We start from the raw sequence: 13,795 nt of genomic DNA, 5'->3' as shown, positions 1-13,795 counted from the left end.
GAGGAGAATGACAGGACACCTGACACCCTCCATCAGCCTCTGTGCACATACATGGACATATACCACACTCTCACATGTACAGGCACATGCACACATGCACATGCACGCATTAGCTTTAAAGAAAGAAATAAAGAAGACTTGGGTAAATATAAGGACATTCCATATTAATGGGTTAGGACTGATGATGGTGTGAAGGTAAGACTCCAGGTTGATCTGCAGATTCAGCACAGTCCCAGCTGGCCCCTTTGCAGAAATGAGCAACCTCACCCTAAATTTCATGTACAAATAGAGACTAGCCAGAGCAATCTTGCAAAAGAAAAAGTTGTTGGTGTTCCACATCATCTAATTTCAAACTTATTATAAATATACAGAACTTCTTGGTGCGTGTGTGTGTGTGTGTGTGTGTGTGTGTGTGTGTGTGTGTGTGTGTGTGTATGCAGAGTAAAATGAAACATCTAGATTTAAATCCATATGCTACCACCAGCTAACTTGGACTAGGTTGCCCAAGCAATTCAAGATGGAGGAAAGTCGTTTCAGTACACAGTTCTGGGACAGCTAGTCACCTATGTGCAAAACAATGTAGCTGGAGAGACAGCTTGGTGGTTTAGAGCACTTTCTGTTCTTACAGAGGACCTGAGTTTGGGTGCCAACACCTATGCCAGACAGATCACAAGAACCTGTAATTTCACCTCAAGGAGATCTGATGCCTCTAGCCTCCTTCAGAAAGAGACTCATATAAGACTTCAGTTAAGAATAAAGTTGAATCCCTATGCCATATCATACACAAAAAATTCCAAGTACATTGATTTTAAAAAAAAAAAAGCTAAATACAAGAGCTAAAACTATAAAATACTTAAAACATATAAATCTTCATGCTCTTGGGTTAAGTAATGGTTTCTTGGATATAAGACCAAAAGCATAGACAATGAAAATGGATTAGTTGGACTTCAAGAAAAATTTTAAATGTCTGTGTATCGAAAGACACCATTGGAGAAACGGAACAACAACTGGTAGGATGGGAAAATATTTGTAACTCGTGTATCTGGCAAGATTCCAGTGCTGGGGGTGCAGCGAGATCGAGAGAGCGCTTACAGCTTAACAGCATAAAGACAGCCGGTGGGCAAAGGATTTGAATAGAAAGCGCTCCAAAAGGAAAAGCAAGTGACCAATAAACACATGACAAGATGCCCACATAGCTAGTCATTAGGGAAGTGAAACTTCAAAGTACTCACGAGGAAGCTCTAACCTAAAAGGCAGGGGACATGAGCATCAAGGAGACCAGAGGTGATGTGAAACACAACGGGTGCTGCTTTGGAAGACTCTGGCCGCTCTTCAAAAGGTTAAACAAAATGTATAAAAATGCTAACTCTGGGGGGGGGGGAGTGAGCAGGATATAAAGTGAGTAAGTAAAAAATTCTAAGTCTAGGTATGCATGAAGAGAGTTGACCCGTGCACGTGCACACCACACACACACACACACACACACACACACACACACACACACACACAGAGAGAGAGAGAGAGAGAGAGAGAGAGAGAGAGAGAGAGAGAAACAGTTATTTACAATAGCCAAAAAGTGGGAACCATTTCAATGGCCATCAGCCGATCAATGGATAAACAGAATATGGCGTATCTACACCACAGAGTAACATAACAGCCATAAGCACTGTTTAGGCAACGTTCAGAAACATCGCAAAGGGAAGCAGACAGACAAAATGGGCCACATCTGCTGGATTCCACTGACAGGACTCATAGTGATTACTGATCCGGATGGTGTTTCTTTGGAGGACAATGTTCTGGAACGACATAGCAGTGATGGCTATGACCAGACGTCTGGAAGTCACTGGGATGTACCCTTTGAAAGAGTGAATTCTGTGGCATATGAATTATACCTCTATTTAAAAATAGAACTTGGCAGGCGATAGTTTGCTTGGACAGTGTTGACAGCAGCTCCACGTTCTTAGATAATGGAATCAGATAGCCGCTGCCCTGTGCTGTGATCTCACTTTCAATCCTTGGCTAATTAATCCTGCCTTAAGTGTGTGGTCTGTTCTCACCCAGCTCCAATCAACAGAAAACTCTGAGATGTAATAGAGCAGGCAAAAGGAAACTTCAGAAAGCATAGAAGGAACCCGTGCTCAATATGAGTCAATGCCAGGGTGTTAGGCAACAAAACAGACGAGAGCAGAAGAGAGTGGAAAGACACTTGCTGAAAGGAAAACCAGCTCCATAGATGCCAACCCATGAGACAGAAAGCGCCAAGGAGAAGAGAAGGGACACCCTGTTGTTTAGAGCTGAGGAAAAAGTGCCCAGAAACCAAACAGAACCAAGAAATAAGAATACAGACAATTTACACAATGGAGTACTACTCAGCTATTAAAAACGATGACTTCATGAAATTCTTAGGCAAATGGATGGAACTAGAAAATATCATGCAAAGTGAGGTAGCCCAGTCACAAAAGAACACACATGGTCTGCACTCATTGCTAAGTATTAGCCCCAAAACTCAGAATACCCAAGAAACAATTCACAAACCACATGAAGCTCAAGAAGAAGGAAGACCAAAGTGTGGATGCTTTAAACCTTCTTAGAAGGGGGAACAAAAATACTCACAAGAGGAAACATGGAGACAAAGTGTGGAGCAGATACTGAAAGGCCATCCAGAGACTGCCCCACCTGGAGCTGCCTCCCATAGACAGCCATCAAACCCAGACAATATTGTGGATGCCAAGAAGTGCATACTGGCAGGAGCCTGATTCAGCTGTATGCTGAGAGGCTCTGCCAGGGCATGACAAATACAGAGGCAGATGCTCGCAGCCAACCATTGAACTGTGAACGGGGTCACCGATGAAGGAGTTAGAGAAAGGACTGAAGGAGCTGAAGGGGTTTGCAACCCCATAGGAAGAACAACAATATCAACCAATCAGACCTCCCAGAGCTCCCAGGAACTAAACCACCAACCAAAGAGTACACAGGAATGGACCTATGGCTCCATCCGCATATGTAGCAGAGGATGGCCTTGTCAGGCATCAATGGGAGGAGAAGCCCTTGGTCCTGTCAAGGCTCGATATCCCAGTGTAGGGGAATGTCAGGGCAGGGAGGTGGGAGAGTGGGTGAGGGAACACTGTCATAGAAGCAGGGGGATAGGATAGAGGATTTGGGGGGGAGGGGGCAGGAAATGGGATAAGATTTTAAATGTAAATAAAAATGCAATTGAAATAAAAAGAATACAGGCAAGTTAGCTGGGTGTAGTGGTGCACCGGGGAGGCAGAGGCAGGCAGGTTCATGAGTTCAAGGCCAGCCTGGTTTATATAATGCGTTTCAGGAAAGCCAGAGCTACATAGTGAGGCCCTGTCTCTGAAAAGGGAGGTGGATATAAGGACAAGTTGAAACGCTGCTACAAAAATCCTTGCATCTGTCTAGCGTAAGCACTGGAAAGACAAACAGGGAAAATGTGCTTGAACTGAAGGAACAATGAAGAGGAAATTTCCCAGCAAGGATGAGTGCATCCGGGTACCAGGGAATCAGAAACAGAGTGAGCTGAGCATAAAGGGGAGACACCGGAGTATTTACAGCCTTGGGACAGAACCCCAGGCAGTCCACATAGGAATAAGGATTACACTGACCTCCAACCGCTCAGCAGAGATACTGCACGCCAAGAAAGCCACTGACAAGGATCTCGTGGATGTAAGAGATGTTGCATTCAAAGGCTAAACAAAGGTTTAGAAGCACAAGGAATTGTTGAACAAGCCAGATGTCTCGGGGCCAAACTGCTTGCTACCAAGCCTGATGACTTGTGTTCGGTCCCCAGAAGCCACAAGGTGAAAGGAAAAAAAAACAGACTCTGAGAGAGTGTATCCCGGTCTACACATATAAACACACACAAATAACTGTTAAAAATGTAAAGTTTTAGAAATACAGGAAAGGGGGTAAGAAATTTAGTTATGTCAATCAAAGACATTTGAAAATTGAAAGGAGAAACTGTACTGATTGATTTGTTTGACATAATAGATGGAGAAACCAGAACCTACAAGCAGAGGAAGTTTATCTTTAAAAACATGTATGGAACCAGCACTAGGGAGGCAGAGGCAGATGGGTTTCTGTGAGATCAAGGCCAGTCTGCTCTACATAGCAATTTCCAGGACAACCAGAGCTACACAGAGACACCCTGTATGTAATATTCAGAGAGGGGAAATACATGTTAAAGAAGAAAAACCTTCAAAGGAATAATACTTAAAATTCAAACATTTTAATCACAGGATACTAAAAACCACAGTGAAAATAATCTATTCACCAAGACTTTCTTATAAAGGGTGCTGAATACTCATAGATCAAGAAGAGGAAGATGGAGGCTTTGAACTCCTTGGGCATAGCTGAGGGAAGAGATTCCTTACTCAGGCTGGTGAGATGGCCCAGTGGGCAGGATACACGTTTTGTTGTGATTGAAACTTGTACAATTTGGGGGGTCCCTTTAAGAAAAAAAAATCATCAAAAGTTTGATAGTTGCAAAATTACTCTCCCATTGAAAAACGATCCCTCTGGAGCCTCAGAAAGGGCCAGTGAGTGTCCTCTCTAATTACATCATCATCGGGAGAGTAAGAGGGAGATGTCCTGAAACAAAAGCGACGACGTTGCTTTATGTAAATTAAATAGGAAAAGGAGTGACTGTGGAGCTTTATTAAAAATAAAACTAAGGGGGTTGGGGATTTAGCTCAGTGGTAGAGCACTTGCCTAGCAAGCGCAAGGCCCTGGGTTCGGTCCTCAGCTCTGAAAAAATAAATAAATAAATAAAACTAAGAACCCTTTTTTTTTTTTAAATCAAAATTGGTAAGTCTTTGGCAAAAAGGCTTAAAAAGGACACGGAGGGATGGGTGCATAACAAAGGAAACAGGCAAGGACATGATTTATATTTTTAGAAAGTTTTTTTTCACCAATGGACATTTCTGAAACCATAAGCCTCATACATGCCATGTTTTTGTTGTGAATTGCGATTTTGGCGGTAAACATGAATCACTGAGACTGGAGAGGTGGCTTAGTGATTAAGGGCGTGTGTCGCTCTTCCCGAGGTCATGAATTCAGTTCCCGGCACCCACATGGCAGCTGCTGGCCACCTGTAACTCCGGTTCCAGGTTATCCGATGCCCTCTTCTGGCCTCTATAGGCACCTGCATGCATGTGCCACACATAAATTCACATAGGCACATAGATACATAAATAAAGATAAATAAAAAACCTCTTTTAAACTGGGTTAGTCTACCATGGAGCTGGGAGTAAATATGGAGGCAAACGCTAAGACAGCCAAGTGGTGCAATTTAAAGAGAAAAATAGGTTGCATAAATACTGGCAAGCGTGTAACTGCTAAGATTTTTAAATGATATGGCATATTGAAAAACCCAAAAGAGTCAGCTGACAAACTGTTGGTGCTGGTGCAAGCTTTCGAAGAAGCAAGATCTCAAATACACAGCTGTGATGGTTAATTCTGATTGTCAATTCTACTGCACTACAAAGTCTAGGCCATTACAGAGGCACAGTTTTGGATCTGCTCAGGGTCTCTTTGAAGGGTTTCTTTAAAAGGATTAACTGAGGAGGAAGGCCCACCCCAACTGTGGCCAACACTATTCCACGGGCTGGGCTTCCAGACAAAATGAACAGGATTAGGAGAGGCTGGGGTGATGGCTCAGCAAAGCACTCACTCGACGTGCAAGTGGGAGGACCTGGGTTCAGGTCCTCAACACTCACATAACCGTAGGCGGGTACGGCAGCCTGTACTAACAGCCCCCGGCAAGCTAGTGAGCCGGACTAAACAAATGAGTGTACACTTCGAGAACCCCTGCTTCAATATATGAAGCAGAAAATAACTGGGGAAGACACCGAAAGTCAAACTCTGGTCTCACACACATATGTGCATGCACACATGGAAGCATGCAGACCACACATGCACATACATATACACCTGTTTTGGTTTGGTTTGGTTTGGTTTGGTTTGGTTTGGTTTGGTTTGGTTTGGTTCTTTAAAAAGGAAAGGAAAAGAAAAAGTCAGCAGAATCCAGGCATGTTCCTTTCTCTGCTTCTTGATTCAGGGAGATGTGGTCCCTTCTCAGACATGATAGATTGTATCACCTGACAAAAAAAATCAATCTTTCCTCCTTTAGGTTGCCTCCTGTCGGGTAATGGGTCACAGTCGTGAGAAAAGTAACTACTCAATAACAGAAAATGAGCTACATCTAGAATCTGTAAAGGCTTCCTTATAAGTAGAAGGAAAGGGCAAACATTCCAATAAAAGATGAGAAAAAAAATGTGTTTAATAAAATCAGGCAGAGGCAGAGGCAGGCAGACTCTGTGAGTTCAAGTCCACCCTAGTCTATATAGCAAGTTCTAGGATAGCCCCGATCACATAAAGAGACCCTGTTTAAACACACACACACACACACACACACACACACACACACACACGAACACACTAATAATAAACAGCCAACAACAATTCAGAAGAGGGGCTAGAGAGTGGACCCAGCAGTTCAGAGTGCACACCAATCTTGCAGAGAACCTGAGTTTGGTTCCCAGCCCCCATGCCAAGAAGCTTACAACCACCTGTATCTCCAGTGCCAGGGGATCTGATGCCCTCTTCTGGCCTCTGTGGGTACCTGCACTCACATGCATGTAGTCACACAGAGACATGCACAGGGACATAATCTTAAAGTTTAAGCATTCCTTTAATCATGAAATATGTCGATGTCTATTGCAACAGAATGTGTATGCAAGTGACAGTGCGTCTATCATGCAATGGTGCGAGTTAGAACGGGATGAATCTGCTTCCTGTGTGAAAAGTTCTTCCAGACTACTGGTAAGTTTTTGAAAACGTGATTTGCAATGCTAATGTCTAATCTGAGCCATTGAACTATGCACACTGGAAAGTGGTTCAGTGAGGTCTGCAGTGGAAGGGACTGGGAAGGGAGACTTTGGCTTTGTTTTTATTGTTCGAGTGTCCTTTCAACAAGACTCTATTCAAGGAAGAAGGTGGATATTTGTACTCTAGCGTTCATAGCCACATTAGTCACAATAGGTGGAAAGCGGAAACAACCTGGATGCCCATCAACAGATGAGTGGATGAACATAATGCAGCATTCAGTGGAAAGTTACTCAGCCACAGATAGAATAAAGCCCCCATCCGTGCTCCAACACGGGTGGATCTCAAAAACATTATGCTAATGAAAAATCCAGACACAAAAGGACAAACGCTGCATGAGGCGACTTCTCTGGAGAAGGAAACGGCCTGTGCTTGTCAGGGGCTGGGGGTTGGGAATTGGTGCTCACTGCGGTGTGTCAGTTTGGAATGGTAACAAAGTTCCTAAGATGCGTGGTGACAGCCAGACAGCCGTGTGACCTGGCGCTGCTGACTCAGACACTTGACGTGTTTTTAAAAAGTATATTTAAGTCACGTGGCTTTTATTACAGTAAGAATTACTACGTTAAAACAGGACAAGTAATGGTCAAATAATAACTAAAGGGCACAGGGCTAACGCCGAAGGGTGATTTTGAGCGGAATACATATCGACCGGTTGGTGACTATACAGCCAGGCCTGAGGTGAAGATTAGTGACTGATAAAGGATACCCAGGGGTGCCCAGGAAAAGAAGACAACAGCTGCACAGAGCAGACCTGGGATCCCATGGCTGGAGGGTCCAGCCCAAGGACTGGGTACAAATTGCCAACTCCAGACTTGACCCCAGTCTGTGGATAATGAGGACCTAAAGGATGTCCTTGAACGGATGTGACATCCATAAAGGAATACTCATATATATGCATATGCACCCAAACACACACATGTTCAAACACTTAAAACCACGCATACATATAAACACACACACGTACAAACACTTAAATACACATTGCATATACACAAATGTACACAGCATAAACCTAGACACAAACATACACATGTGCACCTAAGCACATATACCAACATGCATACACGCAAACTCACATACACGTACATGCACACTCAGACACCATTCCTTTGGGGCAGCAGCCAAAGAAACATTCACAGACAGTGAGAAAGAAAAAGTCACACATGAGTAATTAACACCCTAAGCCTGTGACACATATGGGTGTGGGGGGTCTGAATGTGCACTACCCATGGGGAATAGAAACTGTGAACTGTAAATTTAGCAAAGGAATATTCGAGGTGGGTGAAACCCTCCAGTTCAGAGAAAGAAAAACAAGACCAACTAGACACAGTGGCATACACCTTTGGGAGGCAGAGGCAGGAGGATCTTTGTGAGTTCAAGCCAGCCTGTTCTACATAATGTGCTCTAGGACAGCCAGGGCTACAAAAGAGACCCTGTCAAAAACACACAAAAGCAAACAAACAGGGGTTGGGGATTTAAGGCTCAGTGGTTAGAGCGGGAGGGAGGGAGGGAGGGAGGTTGCCTAGGAAGCGGGAAGGCCCTGGGTTCATCCCCAGCTCTGAAAAAAAAAAAAACCAAAAAAAAAAAAAAAAAAAAAAAGCAAACAAACAAATAAAAAGGAAGGAAAAAAACGAAGGAATGAGGATGGGGAAGGAGGGAAGGAAAGGAGGAAGGGAGGAGGGAGGGGGAGGTTGAGGGAGGGAGGAGGAAGGAAGGAGGGAGGAGGGAGGAGGGAGGGAGGGAGGGGAGGGAGAGAAGGAAGGAAGGACGGAAGGATGGAAGGACAGAAGGACGGAAGGATGGACTATGGCCCAGGAGCATGTGCACACTGGTGCACTCTCCTCATAGTCAGCCCCTCAAGGACTGGATGTCCGGATGACTGGGAAAAGCCTGTGTAGTCTGACAGAAATGGTGATGGACAGACAAGATGAAATGCAGAAGAGAAGTCAAGGGGCAGAGGGACGTCAACTGCACTCCGAAGCTGAAGAGCATGAGAGGTCTGAGTCGTCCAGACAGGGTGCTACCAACAACCCCAAGTCTGGAGCTCCGAAGAGGTCTTAGCTGGAGGCACGGTGGACCAGCCAAGGCACTAGCATGAAAGGGGTCCCTGGGATGAGGTGTGAGAAGGGTAGAAAGCCTGAAGCAGGCGGACGCATCAGCTTGTGTAGATCGTCAGTTCTTTTCCAGCGAGTGCACTCAGAAATCCTTCTGGAATCGTCCCCAGAGCCTCCACCGTCAGCCCTTTGCGGAGTCTACCTCACTTCATAGCATCCTGCCACTGTGCTGCAGGCCCCAAGGAAGAAGATGCAATCTCGTCCATCTTCGTTTCCCCTGCATCTAGCACAAGGCTAGGCTTCTGCGGAGGCCCCACAATTGCTATCTGAAGGGACATTTCACATGTATGTCCCTTCAGGTTACGGCAACTCACACTGTGAATCCACAGGAAAGTGAGGCAGAAGTGCAGCGGGCTTGCCTGTCTGAGTTCCCTCTTCCATCCCTGCTCCCTGCTGCACATTCTGCACTGGGAACTATGGCACCAGCCCTTGCAATCAGACCACTCACTTCCCTGACTTGATCCTGCACCCCCACAAGGCGTTTGCTATGCTACAGTTACACTTATACAAGACTGTTCACTCCACCGCTCAAGACGACCTGTGACTGGGTACATTTTTGCAAGTGTTATTTCATAATGCTCACACCCTTAATACTTGTACCCACACTGCAGCTGAAGAAACCCAGAGAGCTGCTGAAATACAGCAGGACCCAGGCTCCTGTCCAGACGTTAGACTCTGAGGCTCTGCCTGTCCAATGGACCTTCCTTCTGTTTCCTTAACACCCTTCCCCGCCCCCCCACCACACCACCCTCACAGTTCACCCTGCCTCTCCCTCACCCCTGCTGAGCTCACACTGGGTCTGAGTCACACAAGCCTTAGCAGATAGGTGGGGGTGGGAGGGAGGAGGGAAGGCCAACTGAGTGGTGACTACGAACCTGGCTTTGTCTTTTTTTGTGGCTACCAGGCATGTTTGGAGAGGAGGATCCAGAATGCGACCCATTCTTGACCCCTTCTGAGCTCCTGGGGTGCGAAGCAAAGACCAGACTGAGGGGCCATCTGCAAATATATGGCTGGAGCACTATCTCCCAGATCGCAAGTCTTTAAACATTCCCTAGACCGCTGTCACATTCAAGGAAGGGGACAGTCTGCATCTGGCCACTAATGCCAGTGTAGAAATGCTGTCCTAGACTGGAATGACCTTAAATAAGACTCAGACCCAGCTTCTGTAGCTTCTTCATTCATAAAGTGAAAACAACAGCTTAGCCTTACCCATCTCTCAGGATGGGTTCTTCTGGCCCAAATGTGAAGGGATGTCGGATAAGAAAAGGATTGGGTGCTTGGGCAAAGTGACCATTTTCTTGAGCTGGGTGAACACCACCTCCACTAGACAGCTCCTGATAGGATGGCTATAGCCACTAAGCCACTCTGGCCCAGACTAAAACTGTCTGGTGTCAAGGCCAAGAAAGGATAGAAAAAGAAAATGAGTGCTGTGGATTGGGTGTGCTGGGCGCTTAGTCCCCAGTGTCATAGCATGGAGACAGTGGAACCTCTGAAAGATGAAGCCTGGTAGGAAGTCAGTGGGCTGTGACTGCCTTAGGAAGGGATTTGTGAGGTCTTAGGAGTGGGTTAGTTCCTGGGAGCCTATCTCATCTAAATGATCTCAGTCCTATGGACCTGGAACTTGTCAGTTTGGCCTAGATTGCCCTTAATTACCCTTGCTTCAGAATGCCACTTGATGAACAAAGGAAGTATCCTGTGGACGTGCCCTGGAGTTGTTCTGCCACACATACACATGCCATGCAACTCCATAGACCCCCCCACCTCCACCCTCTGCCACCCAGAGAGTTCCTGTAGGTCCCAGACACAATGGGCAGGTCCTGCCCCACCCTGCAACACACGTGCACAGCCAGGGCTTGGGAGAGGCAGACTCACCTTGATGCTCATCCAGCTTCCCCATGGTCTCAATCTGCTCCACCAGGTCATTGGAGCTCCACTGGCTCATTCCAATAAGGATGGCATTCTTTCCTTCAGCCACCTCCTCTGTGGGAGGAAGAGAGACGGGTGTTAGCAGATAGGCTACTTAGGTAGCACTAACCAGAGCTGGTGTCTGAGGGGGTATGCATTTCACCCATAAGTTGAAATAGACTTCAACTTTTTTTTTTTGCAGTGCTAGAGACGGAACCCAGGACCTTTGACACGCCAGACAAGTGCTCTACCGTTGAGCACTTCCTCCACCCGAGACTTTAACTACTGAAAGTTACTTCAGTAGCAGGACTAAACTATTGAGGAATTCGTCATTGCAATAAGGGTTTGACGCTGTGACTCACCAGGGTCCTACATGCTAGAAGGAGAAAGTGAGAATGAGGCTGTCATCCAATGCTAACATTGAAACTAGCATTTCTTGGAAAGAAAGGACCAAAACCTAAGCCTCATTATTTGCCCATAATTTTCCTTTAGGAATGTGACTGGACTTCTATGAACCTCCATTTTCCCAACAGCAAAATGAGGCAGGCAGTGTCCAACTCAGAGTTCTGGGAAGGATCAACTGAGATGAAGTGTGTCAGAGCCTCAGGGTACAGAAGGGGCCCAGAGATAAGAGCCACTGGGCTCAGTTTTTCTCCTGACAAGTAATTCACCAGCAGGGCGTAGGCTGGTTGGAGCCGGATGGATGCAGAAGCAGTTCTGAAGTAAGCATAGAGAACTCCGTCTGATTCTAAGCCGTCTAAGCTGAATGGAGTCCTTAGTTTTCATCTCAACTACAGGAGAATGCCTCTATTCCCTGCTCAACAACCCCTATCCCTGACTCCATCCTTAATGATTATTCTAGGAAGCATTGGTGGGGCCACACCCCCTGACCACACTGCACACAAGCCTCTGGGTCCCCTGTCTCCAACATCACACACGTGACACAGTCGCTCATCCTGAGAAGGAATGTTTGTATAATAGCACACTTGTGGGAGTGGACGTGCTTCTCACTCCACCTTCCACCTCAAGATGAGCCCTCTTAGTGAAGAGCGTTGAGCCTTCCTTGACATCGCAGACAGCAAGGATGTCGAGGAGAATCCCTAAGTTCAGGATAATGAATAATAAAGGCTGGTACCTGCCTCTGTGGCAGAGGGTTTCTCCAGCAACCAATATGGTGGACCAAAATCTCTGGGAGCTGTCCAGCGCTCTGATTCACACCCGGGCTCAGTAATGCAGATCCCATCTCTGACAATGCCTCCTGCCTTATTGTGTTATTTATTGGATTGATTTAACCGTCCCTGTAAAACTTTTACAAGTGAGATTGGTATACGTGATGCACAAATACTAATTCATAAGCCAGGGGCAGCGGTGCACTTCTGCAATCCCAGCACTCGGGAGGTGGAGGCAGAATATCTAAAGTTCAAGGCCGAGTTGGTTACAGAGTGAACGTAAGACCAACCTGGGCTACAGAAGACCCTCCCTCAAACCATATAAAGAAACAAACGCTAATTCCATTTTCATAAAAATGGGACAAACGATGGGGCTAGGGGTGGCTCTGTCAGCAAAATACTGCCACACAAGTGTAGATGCCTGTGTTTGGATTCCTAGGACCCACAAAAGAGATGAATAGCATCACATGCTTGTAGCCCCAGTGCTGGGAGTTGTGGGACAGAGACAGGTGGGTTTCTGAAGCTGTTTAACCAGACAGCCTCACCAAATGGAGTTTCAGGTATAGTGAGAGATCCTGTCTCAAAAAGTAAAGATGAGGAGTTATCACAGAAGATACCCAACATCAACCTCTGACCTCCATGTGCACACATATGAACAAACCCACAATAACAAGTATATACACACCACAAAACCACACAACATCACACACACACACACACACACACAAACACACACACACGTACATGCACACCAAGGAACAATGATTACTATCTTTATTTTCTAAACAGGGAAACCGAGGCGAGCAGTAGTGGAAAACTCCTTGCTCAAAAGTTCTGCCAGCAAACAGGATTCTGAGCACTGGGTAAGCTCAGATATCCTGAAGCCCGCTATTGTGGCTTACATCTGTAATTGCAGCACCAGGGAGACTGTGGAGGGAGGATCATTAAGTTTGGGGCCAACCTAGGCTACACAGTGAGAAACTGTATCACAAAAGAGCAAAGAAATCCCTGACATCCTACCCTCCAATACCCTGTCCTGGATGACTTGTGTTGGCTGGTCCCACACACCTGGAAGCCTTCCTCGGTCCTCCCTCTGGGGACGAGTTCACACCTGCAAGTGGCATCTAACACTGGGCAGAGATCTGACCAGGTTCCAGTGCAGACTGTACAAGCTGTGAGCTTTGTTTTTGCATGCCCCTCCCCCCACTGCTGTTTCTGTTTTCTTGTCCCTTAAATGGCAATAAAAATGTCTGACTCTCTACGTCCTCTAGCAAGCTGCCACAGGGACAAATAATATAAGTTTGAAAGAACTACACAAGCTAAAAACAGTGTGCAAAATATAAGGTGGCTTATCCTTGAGGAAACAGAATCCCAAACAGGTTAAGCCCAGGCATCGGGGCACAGGCCTTAATTCTGTCTCTTGGCTCAGTTGGTTACCCAAGCAAGCAAGTATTCTTTTGGCCATTCCAACAACCACCCTGCAGCAAACAGACTTCCAAGCACATACTGTGTGTTGAAGATGTTTACCTCTGTCCCATAGGAAGCCAATGATGCGAAGGGCACCATCACAAAGAACTCCAGTGTGGGAAGAGCAGAGAGCGGGGTGCGGGGTGGGCAGTAGGTGCTGCTCAGTGCAATCTAGATAGTGATTCCCACAATGCAGCAGTGTGAAGCTGTCAGAGCCCTTGGGGTCTGCCAGGG

General features: G+C 46.2%; 1 protein-coding gene across 1 annotated transcript in view; it reads right to left on the bottom strand.

Moving 5' to 3' along the window:
- The window catches only part of Pitpnm3 (PITPNM family member 3), an 87,982-nt gene that overhangs the window by 52,666 nt on the left and 21,521 nt on the right, over nucleotides 1-13,795 (bottom strand). Inside the window, exon 3 of the mRNA XM_032911768.1 lies at nucleotides 10,893-11,000. Coding sequence (XP_032767659.1) covers nucleotides 10,893-11,000 — 108 coding nt within the window. The remainder of the gene's footprint in view (nucleotides 1-10,892; nucleotides 11,001-13,795) is intronic.

This window comes from Rattus rattus, chromosome 9 (genome assembly GCF_011064425.1).
Source record: "Rattus rattus isolate New Zealand chromosome 9, Rrattus_CSIRO_v1, whole genome shotgun sequence".
Classification (NCBI taxonomy): domain Eukaryota; kingdom Metazoa; phylum Chordata; class Mammalia; order Rodentia; family Muridae; genus Rattus; species Rattus rattus.
This window is presented reverse-complemented; position numbering and strand designations above follow the sequence as displayed.